The sequence below is a fragment of the Saccharomycopsis crataegensis genome, assembly GCF_037102585.1.
Source record: "Saccharomycopsis crataegensis DNA, jcf7180000000077, whole genome shotgun sequence".
Taxonomy (NCBI): Eukaryota; Fungi; Ascomycota; class Saccharomycetes; order Ascoideales; family Saccharomycopsidaceae; genus Saccharomycopsis; species Saccharomycopsis crataegensis.
In genome coordinates this window covers 46,987-69,498 of record NW_027043824.1, presented here as the reverse complement: position 1 = coordinate 69,498, position 22,512 = coordinate 46,987, and the positions used below count along the sequence as shown (strand labels likewise).

General features: G+C 35.6%; 8 protein-coding genes across 8 annotated transcripts; 5 read left to right on the top strand and 3 right to left on the bottom strand. All coding sequences in view use genetic code 12, as the record gives it.

The window, feature by feature from the left end:
* Positions 1 to 105: 105 nt before the first annotated feature.
* NAT4 (N-terminal L-serine N(alpha)-acetyltransferase NatD) lies at positions 106 to 750 on the bottom strand (the record flags this gene model as incomplete). Its single annotated transcript, XM_064996201.1, has 1 exon — positions 106 to 750. The coding sequence occupies one exon, from the start codon at positions 748 to 750 to the stop codon at positions 106 to 108; it is 645 nt and encodes a 214-aa protein (XP_064852273.1).
* Positions 751 to 1,173: 423 nt separating this feature from the next.
* On the top strand, positions 1,174 to 7,242 carry DASC09_025970 (uncharacterized protein; the record flags this gene model as incomplete). Its single annotated transcript, XM_064996200.1, has 1 exon — positions 1,174 to 7,242. The coding sequence occupies one exon, from the start codon at positions 1,174 to 1,176 to the stop codon at positions 7,240 to 7,242; it is 6,069 nt and encodes a 2,022-aa protein (XP_064852272.1).
* A 628-nt stretch (positions 7,243 to 7,870) lies between these two features.
* On the top strand, positions 7,871 to 10,312 carry FCP1 (protein serine/threonine phosphatase; the record flags this gene model as incomplete). Its single annotated transcript, XM_064996199.1, has 1 exon — positions 7,871 to 10,312. The coding sequence occupies one exon, from the start codon at positions 7,871 to 7,873 to the stop codon at positions 10,310 to 10,312; it is 2,442 nt and encodes an 813-aa protein (XP_064852271.1).
* Positions 10,313 to 10,796: 484 nt separating this feature from the next.
* YHC3 (amino acid transporter YHC3) lies at positions 10,797 to 12,050 on the bottom strand (the record flags this gene model as incomplete). The annotated part of the gene is made up of 1 exon (XM_064996198.1): positions 10,797 to 12,050. The coding sequence occupies one exon, from the start codon at positions 12,048 to 12,050 to the stop codon at positions 10,797 to 10,799; it is 1,254 nt and encodes a 417-aa protein (XP_064852270.1).
* Positions 12,051 to 12,420: 370 nt separating this feature from the next.
* Positions 12,421 to 14,046, top strand: DASC09_025940 (uncharacterized protein; the record flags this gene model as incomplete). Its single annotated transcript, XM_064996197.1, has 1 exon — positions 12,421 to 14,046. One exon carries the CDS (start codon positions 12,421 to 12,423, stop codon positions 14,044 to 14,046), a length of 1,626 nt encoding a protein of 541 aa, XP_064852269.1.
* Positions 14,047 to 14,761: 715 nt separating this feature from the next.
* On the top strand, positions 14,762 to 17,677 carry DASC09_025930 (uncharacterized protein; the record flags this gene model as incomplete). Its single annotated transcript, XM_064996196.1, has 1 exon — positions 14,762 to 17,677. The coding sequence occupies one exon, from the start codon at positions 14,762 to 14,764 to the stop codon at positions 17,675 to 17,677; it is 2,916 nt and encodes a 971-aa protein (XP_064852268.1).
* Positions 17,678 to 18,091: 414 nt separating this feature from the next.
* DASC09_025920 (uncharacterized protein) lies at positions 18,092 to 18,404 on the bottom strand (the record flags this gene model as incomplete). Its single annotated transcript, XM_064996195.1, is given in 2 exon segments — positions 18,092 to 18,250; positions 18,261 to 18,404. Coding segments are annotated over 2 exon segments (303 nt in total).
* A 166-nt stretch (positions 18,405 to 18,570) lies between these two features.
* DASC09_025910 (Nab6 protein) lies at positions 18,571 to 21,876 on the top strand (the record flags this gene model as incomplete). Its single annotated transcript, XM_064996194.1, has 1 exon — positions 18,571 to 21,876. One exon carries the CDS (start codon positions 18,571 to 18,573, stop codon positions 21,874 to 21,876), a length of 3,306 nt encoding a protein of 1,101 aa, XP_064852266.1.
* Between the last annotated feature and the right edge of the window lie 636 nt (positions 21,877 to 22,512).

Genomic DNA, 22,512 nt, shown 5'->3' with positions numbered 1-22,512 from the left:
TTTTTCTCTATTCAAGTGTATTTTTTGTTTTTCTCTATTTAAGTGTAATTTTTGTTTTTCTGTAATATTTGATCATTTATATCAAATCGTTATTGGAAGCCACAGTTATGTCACCGAATGAGTCTGCTTGAATAGAATCACGTACTCTTCGTTAGGCGGCGAATCACTGGCCAAGGCATAACCATTCTTTCTATACCAATTGAAGGCCCTTTGGTTCTGTATGAAAACCGTTAACTCAACACCCTTACAATTGTGTGCTTTCAAAGTAGGCAGCACCGATAATTTATCAATGCCGAGTAGAAAGCGAGTGCCTAATGATTGATTTTGCAACTCTGATGAAAGATGTATCTCAAAGAGATAAACAACCTTCCCTAAGCTGGGATCTCCAAGAATCAAATCACTGAATTGGAGAGATATAAAAGCATTTATTTCAGTGTCTTCATCAAGGGAATCGCTAGTTGAATAAAGGATGTATACCAATGGTTCCTCTTTGAACTCATCTAGTTTCTCCAATTTCCATCCTCTACCTTTGATACCCCTATAAAGATTGCCTATCCCATCATCAACTAACAGCAACATTCTAAAATGAATATTCTTGTTGACGGCCAATGGAAGAGAGTTTAACTGTTCATTGTTGATAATGTGACGATATAACTGTGTATTATTGTTGATTTTTGAAGGAAATATTTCATCTAGAAGGCCTGGGAGAATTTCTTTAGTGAACTCCGCGTCCTCTGGACTGATGGACATTTCACTTCTGGGTGTATAAACCAAACGCAATTAAGTCAAAGAAATTAAATCAAAGAAATTAAATCAAAGAAATTAAATTAAGAAAAACCAGATAAAAATTTAATCCAGCTTGTATCTATTGAAGAGAGTGGCACGTTGAAAGATCAAAAAATAATAATTAAAAAAAAAAAAAAAAAAAAAAATAGAAAATACTTTTTTTTACAAAGATTTTCGTGTAGCCTCAACAATAATCGAAATTGTAAGACAAAAATCAATCATAACATCAAGATAATTGCCATTTCAATTTCTACTCTTGAAAAGAAAGCAGAAACAATTCGTTTGTAATTAATATATCAAAGTAATCCAAGTTGTCTCCTCTCGTTAGAACAAAGTTCCACAGCCACATCTATTATGTCCTCGTTACAGTGATAATCAATCATTAAAATGAATAACTTAGAGGTATCCAGTTCTGATGTGGAAGAATTGGGGCTATCGATTCAAGATATAGACTATGGTTTGTTGGTTCAGCAAATCCGCAGATATGTGGTGAATGGTGCAATTAACGGCCAGGATGATATCGATGGGAAGCTTGCGACCGAAATTATGGATAAGTTAAAGATGAATAACTATGATAATGATTTGAGGGAGATGATTCTGAAGGCAATTGAGGAAGTTAGTAAAAGAAGATCACTTGAGGGAAATGGTACCACAAAGAATACAGAAGCTGGGCATTCGGGATCACTAAGGATTGATCTATCGGTAATGGATACAATAGAGAGTGGCAGCCATACAACGCCAATCCTTGATTTTCCAAATGTATCGTATTTTGAAAACGATCAAGACTTAACCATAAATTTGAGTGATGATCTACTAGAGCTGTGCCCTTATACCCCAATTCCCGAGAAGCTGGATGACGCGCCAATTGCTTCCTTAAACAAAGCTAATGTGGGAAAGGTGATTGGAACCCAAACAAAAAATCCAGATAGTTTAGTTGCTGCTGAGAGTGTTATTGAAGAACCTATCAATGTAGCGGCCTGGGAAAAACGTCCTCATAGTTCGATACTAAGTGATCCTGGCAACTTCGCTCCCCCTAGGAGGCATCTTCGTCCACGAACATTGAAACAAATGAAACCATATTCTGTTGACAGATTTGAACATCAAGCACAAATCCAAGGGGATGCAAAAAGAGCTATGCTAATTGAAAATGCCGCTGCAGAACAAGACATGGAATTATTGGAAACTCTAAAACGTGCCGACCGAGAAATCAGGGAAAGAAGAATGATGGAAGCCATTGAGAGAGAGAAGAAGAGAGAAGAGAAAGAAAACCGAATGATGTTGAAGAATTTAGAGGCAAGAAATAAAAAGCAGGACAAAAAAAAACACAAACATATTAACAACAAAATTTTAGATGGCAGTGGGAAAAGTGCTGATGATAATAACAGTAACAGTGATAGTGACACCTTGAGTGAACCTGTCAGCTATAAAGAAAATAGAGATATTCTCGAGAAACTCTTGAATAGTCATTCAAGTGCAAATTCATCGATAAATGGCGATGATGCTGAAGACTCTGATGATTTGCGTGGCCACAATAGCGGACAGCATGAAACCTACAGCGGAAGTTCGACTGATAATGGCGAGCTGGATTCGGACACTGACTTGGAGAATTTTGGTTACCTTAGACTGAAGCTTTCCAAATACCAGGTGCTTCCCAGATCTTATATTAGACATCTCAAGACCAATAATAAAACTAAAAAGGACACGAAAGCACATCAAAAAGACAAGGAAATTACTCCCAGAAAAGGGTTGGCAGTTCGAAAATTGGCCAAACTAAATACTAGAAGAGGAGCTGCCGATAAGGAGGGATCGTTTGACTGGGTAGATGACAATGATATTGTCAACGATGACACTAGGAATGAGGATGCTGACAATACCATCGTGCCCAATCCTTACGATGATGATTTCTCTAGAAAAACGCGAACTGATTTTGAAAATATCATAAGTAAATATGGCCCCGCCAATGATGATAATGATGGTGTGGATCTAGAAATGCAAGACCGTGATTTAGGTTCTGGAAGTTATTTCAGTGATGTTGATCAACAAGAATTGGCAGGAAGTTATATTCGAAGTCATGAAAGAGAACATTCATCTAGAAATTCTTATTTTGATGCTTTTGGAAGTCCAACAGGAATGATAGATGATCCGCACTATATCGACTCAAATTCTGATGTTAGCTTAGAAAATAACTGGAATTCTGAGGACGGTCCCTTGGAAATTAGAAATTCTAGTGATCTAGAAATCTTGGACAATATAGAGAGTTTTGATAAAAATAAAACTACCGGAAGTTACTCTTACAGTAATACTCTTTTAGGTAGTGATATTGATGATGGTGAGGAATGTGCAGAAGATAGGAGGACAGGGATTGATATGATGTTGACATCTAGAATTTCTCATAGGAGAAGAGGAAAGAAATACAACACCGGGTCCCGAACAAGTGGGACTTCACAATTACAAAGACCACGAAAGAGTAATACAATCTCAGGATCCTATTTTCAGCAAGATACCCTTAGAGCTCAGAAACAAGAATCGGGTAAACTGAATAGGGGATTGAAAAAGGCCCCTAGCAACCCAAAATCCACGAAGCGTGCCTCTAGCTCAGGGAAAAATGGAGCATATGCGGCTACTAATACTCATCGTAGTCCACTTAATTTGTTTCAAGAAAAAATCGCCGATCAATTAAGGTCACATAAGCCTGTGAGACGGGAACCTTTGAATCCAGCTCCAACAAATACACTGCCCTCTGGTTATGATATAAGAGCCCTTCACGATGATAACGATGATGAAAAGGGGAAGAGAAAAAAGCAAAAACTCTACCCATATGAAAAAGATGATAGAAACTATGAATTTTATCGCAACCCTAATACACTTACTCTTCAACTAGAGTCATCTGATAGCCGATCGTATATCAGGCCAAAGAGAATCAAATACAAGCTACCAATTAACCAGCTTTTTCAAAAGCATTCTCATAATAGTGATACAAGCCATATAATGTCTGATTTACAAGAAATTATTAATTCGTCTCCAGAATCATTGAAAATATACCCAATTGATTTTAAGAACATTGCACTTTCAGAATTGAGTCTTTTGAAGTGGTACAATATGGAAGCCAAACATGATTTGCTTGGAATTTTTAGTGACTCTTCTCCGGCTGTTCAAAGACGTTTTGGTGTGGATAATGACCTTGAAAATAATGCTATGTTGATTTATACTTCAGGATTAGAGTATTTAAAAAACCCAAAATCAACAAATGTCAATCAACTCATCGATGACTTGAAATTAATCAGCCAAGGTATGACGGTGGTCGAGCCTAGAAAAGCGGTGGGAATTGGGCTGAAAGTGGAGATCTTTCTAAATAATGCATATAACATTACTGCCACTAAAACTTTAAAAAGTGGCGAAATATTTGATAAGTTTTCATTCATTGTTATGTTCTTCCCACTATTGCAATTGCATATTTTGAATGAGGTGGCAAACATGGAATCTGATCGAGTAAATTTGGAAAAGATTTGGAATAAAAATTTGAAATTGTACTTCGAGTATTTGACAAAGCTCTGGAGCGCGCGTTCTGTGAATAATATTCTTGTTAACAGTTACGAAAAAAAAACATCATTGATGTACGATATTATTTTGATTTTGAAACATTTATGTGACATGAGGTCTGCAAACCTTTTTTGGAATGTTGTGAATCATGGATTGATGAAATCTTTCAAGATATCAAGGATTTCAAATACGACAGATTACATTTTATTGTTCTCTAACTTTAATACTGACGCTGTGAGCTGGAGAACCATTGATTTTTTGGTACAGAAAGTTAATAGTTTGAATGGTACGAAAGTTGATGAAACAGAAATTTATAACTGTCACAAGATAATTTTTGAAACCGTGCATAGCTTGATGACAGATTATAATTGGATTGCTGATGATGGCTTGTTCAAGTCTTTAGTGAAACTATTGAAGAAGAGAAACTTTGTGAATTTCAGCGCTGAAAGGTTGAGCATCAAGATTTTTGATAAATTGGATATGAGCCAATTTAAGCATAAAGATACTTTGTGTAATTGGTTTATTAAATTAGTAATGATGGTCGTGCAGAAGAATGAGGATCTTTCGAAGCCCCGAATAAATTTCTCCAGGTTGGTGCATTTTTTTGAGCCTAATTCAAGTGTGTTTTCTGATCCAACTAAGCCTGATGTTTTCCTTCAAACTTTTATCAATAAAATAAACATTTGCATCATGAGCAACATCATTTCCAGGACTTCCAACTATACCAACTCCATTATTAAATTAACAAAGAGTGTGATTATTCAAGACGATTTGTTATGCTATCAGAAGGCATTTGAGGGGTTGGCGTGTTTTTATAGATCTCAGCAACATAAATCTCATATTTCTAAAATAGGAAATACTATTTTTGAAGAATGCATCAATGGAATGATCAAAAAATTCGCAAAGTTCATTAAAAACAATGATGAAGAAGGCTCTGCCAATTTTTCTTTGAAGGAGAGGAAATATTTGGATATATTCACCGATTTATTTAATACATTGACCGGTTTAGCTCTATCTTCAACTGATCTAATATCCTGTTGCGAATTATACCTATATTCTGTTGGATCACCCAAATTATTCCAGCTTCCCTATTTTGAATTTTCTCAATGGTCTGGAACATTAACAAAGTTGATGCTCATAATTATCAAAAGTTCAAACAGATTCATCTTCCACACCAAGAAGCTTATCCCGAAGTCTGATTCCGATGCAGAAAGATACAAAACCATAAGTAACGTTATTAGAGACAACTTGTGGACACCAATGATCAATTTGGTAAAAATTTCAGCTGATGATATTGCGTATGTACCCCCTGGTAATCATATTTGTGAGCTAGTGTGCTGCTTGGGTGCGACTTCTGATTTGCTAGTTGAACTAAAATGTGAGAACTGGCAATCATTAAATTTTAAATGGAATCTATATAATATTGATAGGTATGAGTTAGTCTGGTTATCCCAAGTTTTAAAATTTAACGGTCAAATCAGTATGCTTCATGATGCCGATTATTTCATTGATAGCTTTGCCAAATCTATTATTAGGTACGAGCCTAAAGAGTTTTCCTTTCTTTATTATCAGCAATTGGTGCTCAATGACAAGAACAATAATGATTGGTTGCTGTTCAAAAATAGTTTTGGAAACATTTTTGATTTTAGTAATACCAAGAGATTGGAGATTCTTGCTACATTTATCTCAACAATATTTAGAAATTCCCATAAATCCAGGGCTTATGAAAATAGAGCAAATCAACTTGTGGATATTATGATTGAAGAGTTTAAGAAGGAGTACGAGATGAAAAAGAAGAATATGTCCAATACTGCTGCTGGAAAGTTAAAAACTATGAATTATTATAAATTTGCCACCAAAGTCTTGAATTTCTTGAATTTTCCATCAGGTAAGAAACTTTTACAAAAGTCAAAAGATTTCCAATATTTAAAACATGTTTTCAGAATAGCTAGATCTATTGTATTTGAGGGTCCAGAATTACAACGGAAGATTCAAGCTATCACCGATGATTTTGTTAACGATTCCGAGCTGATAAGTTTTGGGAGTGATGAGCTATTTGTGTTTTTACTGGAGCAATTATGTTTGGCATTGATTGAAAACAAGCAAGATGAATTTGTTCGGGACCTCACGACTACTGTTATTAACTTACAGAAAGAAGTGACTTATGATGTGGAAGCAAAACTCACGGCACTTGATTCAAAACTATACATGATCATTGGGTTGATTACGATTGAGGTTAATCTATGTGCAAAATTTGGTGATGATATTTGGATATTGCTCCACTACTCATTAAAGGTACTCAATGAGGTATTGGAAAATTCAGGACCTTTCGATGTCAATGATTATTGGCTAATTTTTCGGTTCATAGTGCAATTCGAACCTTTATACAAAAACAGGCATTCCAAAGCGATGTCTCAGAGTTCACTGAAACATCTATTTTTTAAAATAGGGACCTTCAAATACTTATATCTAATTCTTGAGACATTATTCAATTTCCTTGCTGGTCAAGAGGAATTGCAGTTATTCATCAGCATTATTAATATCAGGACCAGATTTCTAGAGGAGGATTTTATCAATAGCCAGTACTCAGTCATTTTCCTAGACGAAAATATTGAGACTAATTTGTTTGGCGATGCAATTAGTCACACAAGGAAGAAAATAAAAGATGATGAGTTTAGCTCTATTGTTGATAATACAAAAATTCAGAATGTGAAGAAAATTGTATCATCGAGTATAATTCAATTGTATGATAAAAACGACGTTGGAGGCCATGATGGAGCAAATTTGCCAGCATTGATTCAGATAGAGAGGGAAAAGTTATTAGCAGCACAACAACAATTTCTTTTACATTTCAATCCTAGTGAAAGTGACCTGAAAAATATGGTACTCTCGACCATCTTGGATGATATCATTTGAAAATATCTGAGATTAAATGCCTGTACTATTTATATGTGTGTACCATTTTTATTTTTATTTTCATTTTTTATTTTTTTTTCTATTTGCATTTGGTTTCCGTTTAGTTTTTGACGTTTGCCTAGATGGTTTTTTGACAGTTAATAGTTTACTGCATAATTTTATTACAAGCCTTTCATGTATGAGCGTAGCCTTTTTGGGTAGAAATACATCTATAACATGCACTAAACGTTGTCTTTTTTTATTTTTTTTATTTGCTATTTTGTATTACTGCTGATTATATTTGAATTATCTCTCAAGAAAGCTTTGCAAGTGTCCACTTAGAGCTACAAATTGCGGTTATGTTTGTTTTTGTGCTCAAAACACCTATTTTTTTTTTTTTTGTAATGTATGCGATGATGTGCGGGTGGCTTTTTGTTAAGAAATTTTTAAGTGACAATAACATCAAGCTACACCAGCTACAATCACAAGTCACCTACCCAAAAAGCTACTGAAACCATTCTTTCAGTAAGAATATACTTCAATCCCCATCTATATATTGATTTGGTACAATCTGGTATTTCCTTCACCCGAGTATTGTTGCTGGTATTCGTACATTGCCTTTTGCTATTGTAACACAACAGATGAGAAGATGTCAGAACTAACGAAGTTATATTTACCACTGTCTCTACCTTATCCTATAACTGTCACATCTATTCTAGTGCGGCCCAATTTTGAAATATCTAGGCATACTCCGGTCTTGAAATACAGATATTTGGAAAATCAAATAGTCCCTACTGAAAAATTGGAACCTGAAGAAATAGAAGAATATCAACACAATCCGAAAGTGATCAAGGTCGAGTCGATTGGATCATTTGAGTCGCCAATAAAAGGAAAAGTCATTGATTTAAAAGTGAAGGTCGGAGATATAATATCTTCTGATAAGGAACAAATTGGTACCATTGAGGAACCATGCACTCATGCCGTGCAATTTGGAGGTTTGTGTGGAATATGTGGAGCTAATTTGGTTGATGAAGTAGATTACTCGGGTTATAACAATAAAGATCGAGCTCCTATTAGTATGTCACATCAAAGTACACAGCTTACAGTATCATTGAAGGAAGCAGAACGAATTGAAAAGAGCTCGAGAAAGAAATTATTGGAAGATAAAAAATTGATTCTTGTTGTTGATTTAGATCAAACCGTTATCCAAACCATTAACGACCCAACTGTTTATCATTGGCAGAATGATCCAAATAACCCTAATTACAAAGCAGTTAAGGATATTAAACTGTTTTCGCTTGAAGAAAAATACACTCCTTTGGGAACAAAGAATCAACAGACTGCCAAATCTTGGTATTATGTGAAACTTAGACCAGGTCTTAGTGAATTTTTGGCACGAATTGATTCGAAATATGAAATGCATATCTATACTATGGCAACCAGGGAATACGCTAAAGAAATCGCCAAGATAATTGACCCTGATGGTAAATACTTTGGCGATAGAATACTAAGTCGTGACGAGAGCGGCTCTATAACTCAAAAATCCTTGCACAGATTGTTTCCTACAAATACTTCTATGGTAGTAATTATTGATGATAGAGGTGATGTTTGGCAATGGTGTCCAAACTTAGTCAAAGTGGTACCTTACGATTTCTTTATTGGTATAGGAGATATTAATTCCGGATTTTTGCCAAAACAAAACAATTTACTAAGACCATCAAAGAGGAGAAAAATTATTGATGATATTGAAGACCAATTCACAAAAGGCAATTCTATGATTGGTGGATTAGACAGAAAGCAGAGTAATGAAAGTAAAAACATGAATGAAACTGGAGAGCAAGAACAAGGTAAAGAAGGAGAAAGTAAAGAGAGTAATAAAGAAGGGGAAAGACAATATCATACTGACAATGCTGATGCTGATGATGGTGGCACTAGCACAGATACTAGTGACAGCACTGATGACATTTCAGAGGATGAGTCCGAGGAGCCAGTCAAATTCTCAGAAATTGAAGTGACGCGAGCTTCAGAAGAAAAAGATAAGGAAGAAACGATCAGAGATGTTCAAAATTCTCAACGTGCTGAGTACTTGAAAGCCCTAGAAACTGAAAGGCCACTAGCCAAGCTCCAGCAATCATTAGACAAGAAGCTAGAAGAAGCCGAAGCTTTAGGGGATAAACAACCATTCGAAGCAATAGAAAAATCAAATGCGTCTGTCACGGATTCCACCGCAATTTCTAAAAATGATGGTTCTGTAAGCAACCATACTCTTTTATCAGATGATGACACTGAATTGCAAACCCTTGGTGAAGCCTTGTTGAAGATTAATGAACGGTTTTACGATGAATACGAAAGGGATCAACTTCATCCACCAGATATAAAACAGATCATGCCAGAAATGAAAGGTCAGGTACTTGGGGACACTTTCATTGTATTTTCAGGTGTAATACCATTGAATAGAAGTGGCACAGAACCAGATATTGTCGTTTGGGCGAAGTCATTTGGAGCAAACATCGAAACAAGAATCTCGTCCAAAATCACTCATATAATTTCTTATGAGGCAAAGACTGCAAAGATAAGACTTGCTAGAACACTTTTTGATGAGGATAAAATAAAAATTGTTCATCCAGATTGGTTGTTTGCATGCTTTTCCAATTGGGAGAAGGTTGATACAAAAGAATACGAAATTTATTTTCATCCACAGGATAAAGTTAGCGGTAAGCAGCTTGAGCATTTAAAGCAAACTATCTACCAACCTGATGAAGTGCAAAATTATGATTTAATTGAAAATATTGATTTAAGCGGTGCTGACAAAGAGTTGGAAGAGTTCCTAGATTCTGATGAATCTGACTCTGGTTCTGAATCTGATGATTTTGATGATGATAAAGAAAAGCAATTAAAGCACACACATGGTAACAATCTTCTGCCATCAAGCAGAAAGAGGCCTAGATCTTTTCTTGATGAAGAGGGAGGTAATATGCTTGAAATACCTAACTCTAGTCAACAATCTGATGATTCAATGAATCTCAGTGATGAAGATTTTGCGGAATTGGAAAATGAATTAGGTAATGATGACGATGATTCCAGTGATTGAGCTATACATAAAAATTGATTTTTTTTTTAATTGTTCCTAATTTTAGTTGAAGTTTTTATGACAATCTCACTGTGAAAATTAATTCATAATAGATGCATGTCAGTTATTGGAATAGTATCACTCATTCGCATTCTTTTTCCATGTCCTACACAATAGATATTTCATGAAATGGACCATTTTATATATCTCATGCTGGGCCCTTTTGTGAGTTCTGGACTCTTCTATTCCAGTTAAAAACCCTGTTTTCCCTTTTCTTTTCATTTTTTAACATGTGTTATAGCTATTACGATTATTCAGTTCTTTCAAACTTAGTATTGATTATTTTTTATAAATAGAAATACTTAGAATCCGTGCGAAAATATTGATTTAAGCCCATTGTTACGTTAAATTGTCAAAATAGTTTAAAATATGTGTCTCAGTTTATGGAGTAGCAACATCTGTTCAAAAGAAAAATGAACGATCGTATTTTGGCCAAACAATGTATTTATTTCTTTTTACACCAATCTCGGCCATGAGAAACTTGATAATCGCAAAGGCTGGTCTCTGTCCACATTCCGATTAAGCTAGCCAAACCAACACCAAGAGAATCGCTTATACTAACTGTTCCCAATGCAAATTCTCTAATTTCCAATGACACCTCTTCGCTTATAGACATGAAAGTATTAACATATGACGCACCGCCGAGTAAACCCTCATAGAAGATGATAATAAACATAAAATAAATTGATGGGACTACAAGATACATCGACTGGATTACACATAACAATAAATTCACGATTTGGAGGATTGCAGGCAAATAAAGATTCTTTAAGCGAAAGAATGGAGCAGATGATCTTGATATAAACACGCCAACCTGATATAAGGTAGCATATGATACGTAAATATCTCTAAAGCTTGAAAACGGTGTATCTTTGAGAGGAAACAAAAGTGTTGGAGATATCCCCTGGTTAATCAAATATTCGGCAAAATAAACTGTAGAGAGGGGTATCATGTATGGAACAACCAAAGGTGCAATATTTTTTGCTGTAGCTTGAATGTGATGCTTTAGGTCGATCAAGTTATGAGACCCGCTTTCTGGGTCTTGCCTCTCGGTTAAGAATCCAACAGAATCCTCATGCTCTTGGTTGTTTGCAGGCAGCATATCTAGGAATCTTAACGACAAATACGTGTCGTTAATGTCTGGAATGGTTGGCAATACTTTCCAGAAAACTGCAATGAAAGTAAATGGTAAAATACTAAATGAATATAAAGTATTTCTTGTACTAATGTTCCACCAAGTTGTCATAACCATAAAATTGAAGGATCCAAAGATTCCCGCAAAGCCAGTTCCGGAGCTCCATGCATTCAAACTGATATCTTTATAGTAATGGGTCAAACTTAAAAATGTGACCTCTCCTAAACCCGACGATAAGGAAGCGAATGTTATTCCCAACATTTTCCTACCCAAAGAACTTTCATACGTATCAGATGAGCCGCTCAAGATAACCATCCCAAAGCAACTGAAAGCAACACAGATAAATATTCTGAAGTTATAGGGAATAAATTTTAGATAAAAGGGAGCAGAGAGCTTGACAATAAATGAAGGTGCCACATCAAAGAAGAGAACTAAAGCTTTAGGAATATTGGGCCCTACAAGATCACTGGCAGCACTGAGAATCACTACATAAAGGGCGTTGTTAATGAGTCCAAAAAGCCAGAAGGATATTGCTATACGCCTATCAACCGATGAGCCAAACATTTGTAGCGACCATAAGATTTGCTATGTATATCCTTGTTTCTTGCTTTTTCTGATTAATTTATTGAGTGTCTGTTTTCTGAATCAAAAATTGTACCAGTTGCCTAAAAATAAGGACAGATTATCTGACAAAAACTGCGATGCAAATTATTTCATCTAACCTCCCCCATAGATTATGATGACAGGCCTTCCAGAAATTAAGGTGCAATCATTTGTCACGTGTATTCACTGTGATTGCTCAGCGCACTTTTCTGCTTTTTCTAATTGTCTGGATAAAATATACATAATCCTAGTCATCACGAAACGAAAGCTTCATCCTGATATTTTGACTGCTTGGCGTGGAAAAGAAGCTATCTCTTCCGGTTAAGATGCGATGAAGTCCACCTTTTTTGCTTTCCCTCGTTTCTACCGGGCAGTATTATTGCTACTGTTAACTGCCCGCCTAGCTTTTTCCTTCTCGGCACATCTGGATAACTCAAGTATTATTGTTGGCGACTCCTTGGATTTGCTCTATGTCAAAGATTCTCTAAACTACCTCAATGTCACAGTAAACGGGGAAGTGCAAAGCTTATTATTCGAACTTAATTCTCCAATAGTATGGTATTATCTGCTGCAAGACTCTCTGGCCGATTATCAGGAATTTATTATTGAGTACACTGAAGATATTAAAATATTGGGGGAGTATACAAATTCAAACAACATAACTATTGCAACAAACATTTCATTAAATAACCAGAGCTTGGGGATAATAGACTCCCAAGGTGATATGGAGGAATTATTTGACATTGCTCAAAATGGTACCGACAACTTTTTAAACGGAGTATTTGGACATTCATATTTTAACCCGGTACTTAAATCTTTGAATTCTACAGGTGCTACAGGTGCTACAGACACGAATGGCAATTTCACCGCTAAGCAAAGCTACAGAAACAATTTTCTTGTCATGTTTTTTAATATTAATGACAGAATTCAGGTAAACTCCAATCCTTCCCCGCTGTATGTGACTGGCTGCGTGGTCTACGGTGATGTTGATTTTCAATTAATCAACAGTGATGTTTACTTCACATCTGTTTTACCTAATTCGGAATATTTTTGGCTTATCGGTATATCCACAATTTCCTATTTTGATTTAGGAAATGATAACGATATTAGTTCTCGAATTATCTTCGACAACCTGATCACTTTAGATGATGGTGCAATTATTCCTAATAATTCTAGAGTTGCAGTTTTTGATTTATCTATTACTTCTACAGATGAAGACGACTCGATATTGCTCATGGCCCCGTTTGCAGATGCGCACAAATTACATTCGGAAATGTTTGGAAATGATTCTTTTTCGTATGATGACTCCTCGAATAGCTTTTTAATTGATTGCAATGAAACGAGAGTTTTGCAACTTAATATTGGTGGAAATGCTTGGAATATAACTTCTAGCGACTATGTTGGCAGTGCATTTGGTTCTAAGTGTGTTAGTAATATCAAAAGTTATGGTGATGAATCTAATACTAAAAATCAAACTTTCCTTATATACAACTATCCCAAGTTGATTAATTCACAATATTGGGTTTTGGGATCCAAATTTTTCCTGAAGATTACTCTAGTGTTTGACATTGATGAAAGCCTTGTTGGGTTGTCAACTCGTGACTCTTTAGAAACAATTAATTTTATCACTGATGAGACTTTATTGGAGCAGCTTTTCAAAAATGAGACTGGCTTGGCTTATCTCTCAGATACTGGTAACATGAGCAGCATGCCATTTACGACTATAAGCAACATTTTCACTGAGTCAATCTCTTTGAATTATGGTTCTGACTATGCCACCACAGTTCTTGAATCTCGAATAATTTTTGGAACAATAGCATCTAGCAGTTCGTCTACTAGCTCTAAATCGTTCGGTGAATCTTTGAGATCAAAAAACGTTGTTTCCTCGACCTCTCATAAATGGATACTACTCGCATGCTCTATGCTAGTACCGTTTATTACCTTACTATTTTTTTAATATATAGCCTTCTTTTTACGCAAAAATAAACTTCAGATTAATTGATACCGTAGTTAGAGTGTGCCCGTTTCAACAAGCATTTTATGAGGCTCAAGTGGTTAACCTATCCGGATGAATAACATTTCCGCGTCCGCACCGGCAGAGGCGGTAAAATACACAAAATGCAAAAATTAAAAGAACACACCTCATTAAAGACAGCTTCCAAGGAGCTTGCACGCAGTCTTGATCATTTCTTATTTCATCGGCTTGAAAACAAAACATCAAGAAAGGAATACCAAAAAGTATCTTTATTCAATCTTTACTTGTGAAGAGCTGGCTCTTTTGAAGACAAAATTGATAAATATTTGTGCAAGTGTTCTTATCTACACCCATCTTTTGTGCAGAGTATCATAAACTATATTATTTTGGAAACACAGTATAGAGATAGAGTAGTTGAGGAATACACTCTCTGCTCTCGGCGTCTTTATTAGCATTATCTTTTCGTTTTCTTGTTTTTTAGTTTTTGAGATTTTACTAATCCATTGCTTATTGCAAGCCTGTGTCACAAGAGGTTGTTCTCTGTTCAAAGTCTCAGCCAACCTCACTGATTAAGTCTCTTTCTTGCGAGGTTTCACATTAAAAATAGTATCAAAAAAACAAAAAATATCAACTTGACAGCAACAAAGCTATAGTTGATCAGCATAACTTTGCAAGTCCGTTATCGTTTTTGTTTAGGATGGTAGCGGGAAACAGAAATAGCAAAAGGGTTTCGGTGAATTATGGTGATCTCAGCGAAGATCTACTCCAGCTAGCTGCTAATAAATCTAACAGGCCTTCACCTAAGTTATCGACCCGGGACACTAATAACAATAGTGCTGGTACAAGCCCATATGTGAATAATGATAATCATAATAATAATAATGACGAGGGATCAAGTAACAGTCGTCCACTTAAAAATCAAAGAAGTTTTAATGATGAGGCTTTGGCTAAATTATCAGGAAATTTTCAGGGTGATTCACTTGAAATAGCCCCAACCATAACTGTGGATGCTATTAGTGGTAACATCAATAGTGGAGCTTCATCGAATAGAAACAAAAGGGTATCGTATGTAGCGACCCCTACATTGATAGATGATTCTAAGCAGGACTTTCATTCCAAGAGACACAGTAGCTATAATGAGTATCAACAATTTTCCGCCCAAACACAACCACAAAATCCTGCCACAGGTAAGACCAGACCTCTATCAATAAGAATCAAGAAGAATCCAAATAGATATTCCTCATTCGATGGCTCTGATCCAAATAAGGCTAAGTTAGTGAGGCAAATGCTTTCACCTATTGACACCTCAGGAAGTGAATCATTTTCTCCTCATGCTTCAAGCCCTACTGGTTTAGGTTTGGATTCTATTCTTAAAAATAATTCAAGTATTTATCAACCAAAGAAAGTAAAAGACATTGATGATGAAGATGAGGATGAAGAAGAAGATTTCCCACATTTTAGATATCCTAAGTCTGCAACTAACCTGACGTTTCCTGACACTAGCAAAGATAAGGAGACTAATCCATTTGGAGGTAATCATTTTGATAATAAAATGAGATCAAGGCCAGTTAATAGTAATGTGTCAAGACACTCGAGATCCAAATCATTTAATTTTCATTCGAGGAATAAAAGTTTGACAGTCAAGCCAATTCCAAGTCCCCAAATCACCTCTCCTGTTTTAAATATTAAACCAAATGCATCGTTTGAGGATATCAGAGATGAATATCCTCATTGTATTCCAATCCATACCAAATCAAAACAGTCATTGCTATCTTTGGTGAAAATTTTTCCCGAGCTGCCAGAAGATAATGGGGGTAATTCAGCTGGTGCAAAAGTCCCAGCACTGCAAAAAGATATTTCCTTGTTTGGATTAAAGAATTTATTAATGTTAGTTTTTGTTGTGAATAATTTCGGGTTGCTTCTTGAGTACTACAAGAATTATTTCACTGTTGACTCTATTCATTCCGTGGTTTTTGTGTTCAGATACAATTCCGATATTCAATTTTTTTTACTTTGCGTTAGCTTGACCCCGTTATATTATATTTACACCTACATTGTTGAAAAGGTTTTGTACTTTTTAACTTTAAAGAAGTTCAACTCTCTTATAAGAAACAAATTTTCAAGCTCCTCATTGGGTGGTGGTAATTCCAAGGCTGACAACAACTATCTCGTTGGTAGGGATGACTTGAGTTTCAAGTTGACGAACAATTTGTTACCTACTAATTATTTATTGCCAATATTTGTGATTCTATACTTTAGTGCAGTAATATTGGTTTTTGGAGTGAACAATATTATTATCATCAGGTTCATTTATAATCCAATTCTTGGTAGCGTTCTAGAACTCCATACCATTGTTTGCATGTTTAAAATCATCAGCTTTGCATTGACTAACAAGAACCTTCGGGAATTGTACTTCAAATCCATCAATTCAGCAAAATATCAAAGGTACTTGAAACACAAGAAACATTTGATAAATTCTGATGGCACAGTGAATCTTACTCATGAAGCTCCGCAGGGTGTCGATTCGGAATTACTTTCTGGTAGAATGACTGGATCACAACTAGCAGAAACTATCAATAGTTTAAAACAAAGAAAGAATTCTGATGAGAAAAGAGACATTGGAGAACCAGAAATGGATCATAGTCTTGACTCTGATAAGGATTTCATAGATCAGAATTTGCAACCACTGTTCTATGAAGGTAACTACTATCCAAATAATATTACTATGAATGATATCTTTTATTTTTCTGCAGTTCCAACCTTAGTTTATCAGCCTATGTATCCAAGCAGTGGTAAAATTAATTGGAAATATGTCATTGATAAACTATTGGAAATTGCTGCAATGACATCCGTCATTTTTTACTTGTGTTCGCAGTATGCTGTTCCTATTCTTAAAGACTCTATTTTGAACACATTCAATTTATCACATCACGGGTTTCAAGCACCAAATATTACCTCATTTCCTTCCTCTTCAACTCCATCCGATGATAGTGCCTTCATTGGACAATTAAAATTAGTTGAGCTTTTGATTAAACTTGCTGATATCTCCATTTTAATTTGGTTGATTACCTATTATGTTGTTTTCCATGATTACTTGAACTTTATGGCAGAAGTTACAATGTTCAATGATCGCGAATTCTATGTTCAATGGTGGAATTCTAGATCAGTTGGAGCTTATTGGAAAACTTGGAATAAAGTATTCACCAATTTTTTTGATCGTCATTTCTACAAACCATTACTTATCACCAGGGAAAGACATTTGCTCACATCTTCCACAGAAGATCCTAATGGGGGCTCCGCTGGAGAAAGAGAATCTGGCGTGAATTCGTCCGGAAGTGCAAAGATGAATTTCTTCATTTTTTTCATCATGGCTGTGATGCAAGAGCTTGTTGTCGGCGTCCCAACCGGAAATATGATGGGTATTTCATTTATTTGCATCATCATGCAATCGCCACTCAGCCTTTTGACTAACCCTTTGGATAATTTAAGAGGAGAAAATAACACCCTTGGTAATGGCATCTTTTGGGTTAGTTTTTTAATTGGTCAGCCATTATGCATTTTGTTGTATTACTTCACCTGGAATATCAAGTATGGCGAATTGAGCAGCTATTAATTTTTGTTACACGTTATCAGGCTCAGTATATAAATAGTAATTATAGTACAATTTGACACAAACATTACATAACACAATATCACCTCATCTTGATTATTTCTGTTCTAGAGGCTTAACTGATAGCTGAAGCATCCTTGATGTTATTAATAACTAGGAGAGAGTATTATCAGTGCAAGAAAGTATCGTGTTACCCTATTCAATGTTATCAACTCTTTGGAGCACACTGTATCTCTGCGTGATTGTCACGTGTGGTCTATTTTTGAAGGTCTGTCAGTTTGAAAATCGATTCGAGAGGAATCATCATGTCACCACAAACCTTCAGCTCGCCAGTCAGGAAATAAAGGCAATCTTAGGTAGTTACATAGAGACTCAATCAAGCTAAAAGATATTCCAAATTTCTCACTTTATCTCTCCTTATTTGAAACCTTTTTCTGCGGTTTGCTGAGAGTCCACGTGTGCAACTGGTGAATATTCCTTGTTTTGCTTTTTGATTTTTCCATTTTTAGATCTGTTTGAATCCAGTCGATCTAAAGATCTGATCCACATTGAAATTGGCAAGCTACCAGATTGTATCTAAACATACGAAGGGTAACTCATTTCGATCAAATTCCAAGATCAACGTCTTCTGAATCTGTGCTTTCGGTTCAGTGCAACTTTCAATTGTCAACACCAAATAGGCTCTTCCAGGTACCAATTGTGCTATTGATACTTTTGTTTTCCCAGCCATATCACCATTAGTGCACCTTTTTTATATATATATAATTTAAAGGTACAACCAATTTTGTTATTAGTACTTTTAAAGTTGACTTATCAGTTTGTTGATACATAGTCTATTGTGTTGGTGATTTTGCCTTCAAGTTTCATGTGCGATGTATTCCAACTCAGAGTATAATATGTTAGGATTGCAAAACTCTTCGCAACCCTTGAATAACAATTCTGATAATCAGGGAACTCAAATTTCCAGCAATGGCGGCCTTAACAATCCCAGTCAAGCTATGGGCCAGGGAAATTCCCAGCAACAGAGACAGCTGCAATATCAACAGCAGCTCACAAACTTTCAATTGCAACAATTACAATTTCAAATGATGAGCCAAGGCCAACAAGGATTAAACCATCTTAGGTCGCCTACAATGAATGGATTTAATATGAATGGCGGTTTAAGACAAGGTAAAAGAATGAATGGCAGTGGCAATGGCGCTAACTCGACTGGCGCCAACGGTTTAAATCTACCAAGAGGTAATGGCTCTATTTTCAATAACTTACAGGCACCAGTGAGTCAAAAAGTTGTATATGGATATCACCAGGGTAATGATAGTGTTCCTCAAACACCATTTGACTTGAATTATGGTGCTTCTATGTTGCCTGCGAACTTGCTTTCCCCATTTATTGGTTCGTCGTTTGGATCACCATTAACTGCCACTTTAAGTCCTGGTCACGGTTTTCAAAGCAGCCAGTACATGGCGGTTACTGGTCCTGCTCCTCCAAAAATCGGGGCTCCACCAAAGAGCAGAAAAAAGGGTTCAAAAGGAAACCATACTCATAAAAAAGGGATCAATGGTCATAGTAGTTTGAATGCTGCAACAACAATGAATAAAGATATTGATGAAAAGAAAAATGAAGATGAAGATGGTGATAGTGATTACGATGATAGCTCTGAAGATGATGTCATTATAACGGAAGGTGTTGATGATGATGAATTACAAGAAAATAGATCCAATTTATTCTCAGAAGAGGATAATATTATTGATAGAAAACAAAAGAGGTCTTCGTCAGCAAAGGCAAAGCGTCCACATTTGAAAAATCCACACCTCAAAAACGTTCCTGTTACAATTTCCTTAAGAGTGCAGAGATTATCTAATAAGGTTATCATTTTACGTCACATCAATTCTAATGTTAAGATTTATGAATTTTTGAATTATTTAAAATTTGGCCCATTACAGTTCTGCTACATTATGGAGGATGATAGTGATGCAGGTCCTAACGAGCTCCAAATCAAGTTGAAGTTCATTTATGAAAGAACACATAATAACTTTATCAATCATTTACATTTATACATTAATGAATTTTACCAGGAATTTAATTCCCCTACTGCTGCCTATAAAATTGTTGAATACGATATTAAGGATGATTACTCTAATGCAACTGCTCTTAAACACGTCATCGAAAACCCTGAGCCAACTAAGGATGATGATTTTGTGAACTTGGAATATGAGATTGAAGTCAACCATGCCACTAGATGTATCAAGATTGTTAAGTTCACCACTTTTGATTTGCTAAATGACGACCACGAAAACTTGGAAAAGAAACTCAAGTTGAATTTTGGTGAAGTGGATTTGATTAACACCAATGAAGACCGTAATACGATGATCATTCATTTCTTAAACCTCGTTAGTTGTGTGAAATTATTCAAAGAATTGACCAAGTTGAATCTTGTGAAAATTGAGAAAGATCAAGTTGCATCAAAGAGCTTAGGACATTTTAAATATGGGGAAGATAGATGTTGCCAAATTGATGACGATGAGTTCGAACAGACTTTTGGACAAACTTCGGATTTTAATGAGCATTTGGAAAATGAATCGGATAATAAGCATTCTCAAGACTTCGTCAACTCACAGCAAATATCACAGTACGGTGATGAAATTGTCAATCAAACTTTACTCCAACCACAGTTAGTTGTCGCAGGAAACAATGGTCAAATGGGCGATTTAGTTGGTAATTTCCAAGCATTGAATGTGGCAGGCAATAATGGTGCATCTGATGTTTTGCCACCTATGATACATAACATCAATAGTTTAAATATTAGTGAGAATAGAACTGTGTATTTGGGTAATTTGGCATCAAAAACCACTGTTGAGGAAGTTTGCAATGTTGTTAGAGGCGGTATTTTACAATCTATAAAATTGATTTCGGAAAAACATATTTGTTTCATCACTTTCATCACCGCTGCTTCAGCGACTCAATTTTTTGCCAGCAGTAATATGAACGGATTGACTATCCACAACAAAAAAATCAAGGTTGGTTGGGGTAAAAATCCTGGTGATTTACCGAATCTGATTGCCTTGGCGGTTACCGTTGGTGCTAGCCGAAATGTTTACATTGGTGTTAAAGATGACGAGGATAATACCGGGATGTCAGAAGGCCCAAAGGTTGTTCCTGACGAACCTACTATTAGAAAAGATTTTTCTAAGTGGGGGGAAATTGAACAAATCAATTTTTTCAAGGACGGTTATTGCGCATTTGTTAACTTTATAAATATTACTTACGCAATGAAGGCAGTTGATGAATTTCAAGGTCCTGATAGCCAACTGGTGCATGAATCGTTTGGTAATAGATACGTTCACTACAAGATCAACTTCGCCAAGGATAGATGTGGGAACCCACCCAAATTTGTCAATAACAAGCCAAAGAAGAAGAAAAATAACAGAAAAAATAATAACAACAACAATATTGTTGATAATTACTCAAGCACTACTACGCTTGATACAACTGTTCATGGCCATGATAGTAAAATAGAACACAATTCAAATGAGGGAGGACAGATCACTGACCAACAGGCCCTTGCATTGGCCTCTATTGGCATTACTTCTAGTCTTATTGACGAGAAAGTGAAAGAAGTTGAGCACGATAAGGAAAATGGGGTATCAAATGATAATGATGCCGATCCAATGCCTCAAAGAGCTTCTACTCCGGTAAATAACGATGCTGCAAAAAGATTATCTACGGGAACCAATTCATATTCTGCGTCTCCTGGCCGTTCGGGATCTCCAGCAATGAACCCTCAAGTGAATAACAGTTTTGGGTATTATAGTCAAAAGAAAAAACAGCAGTATACACCGGTTCAACAGAATGCTCAGCTTTATAGTGGAAGTCCGATAGTGGAAGGATCAGCTTACTCTTCGCCTGGAGCGTATGCTAATTTGTTGGTTTCTAAAGCTCAACCAAGAAAGTCAAACAATAACAAGCCTAACGGCGCTGCTCATACTTCTCATCGTGCCTCGCTAACTGGCAATCCTGGTGCTTCAATGATGGGTGGTTTTGGCTCATCAGGGTCGCAAGTAATGATGCAATATTTGGCCAAAGCACAATTTGATAGCTTAATGTTTAATCCACTGAAAGACGATGATATGAAAAAGAAGAAGAAGAGAAACAGTCACAGTAGCAATATTAGCAATAACAATAATGACAATAGCAAGAAATGAGTTTAATATTTTACGAATTTAATTATGTTTTGTTTTGTTTTTCCTTTATTTCTTAACTTGTTTTTTTTTTTTTTTAATATTGTTCATTCTTTTTTTATTTTATTTCCATTTGTTTTGCCGGTTATGGGAATGGTGCCACTTTATTGGGATTACTTGACGGTTCCCTTAATTTTTTTGGTTAGAAAAGAAGAATTATTTTTATGAACATCCTTTCTGTTTGTGTGGTTATATTGGAATCTTTCTGTTGCATTTCTGGTTTATGGTTTGAGTTCTTTGTTTTATTTTGTTTTTTCCTTGTCCAGATTTTCCCAGTTGATTTTTTTTTTTTGTTTTCTGTTTGATTAGAAATATAATGTACCTTGTGCATCTAGTTTTGTTTCTGTTTCGTTGACTGTTCTCATTATCATTCATTAACTGCAATTTTTTCTTTTTGTTTTCGCCTTTTTTTTTTCTTCTTTTTTCAATTATTTATTTATTTATTTACTAATAATAACTAATCAGTCTACAAGTGATTTGTTATTTGCCTCCTTTATTGCCGACCTTGTAGTCTAATATGAACTTTTGAATTTTTTTACACTCAGAGCACGCTTAGATACAATGCAAAAATATGGAAACAGAGACCACATATGATAGAAA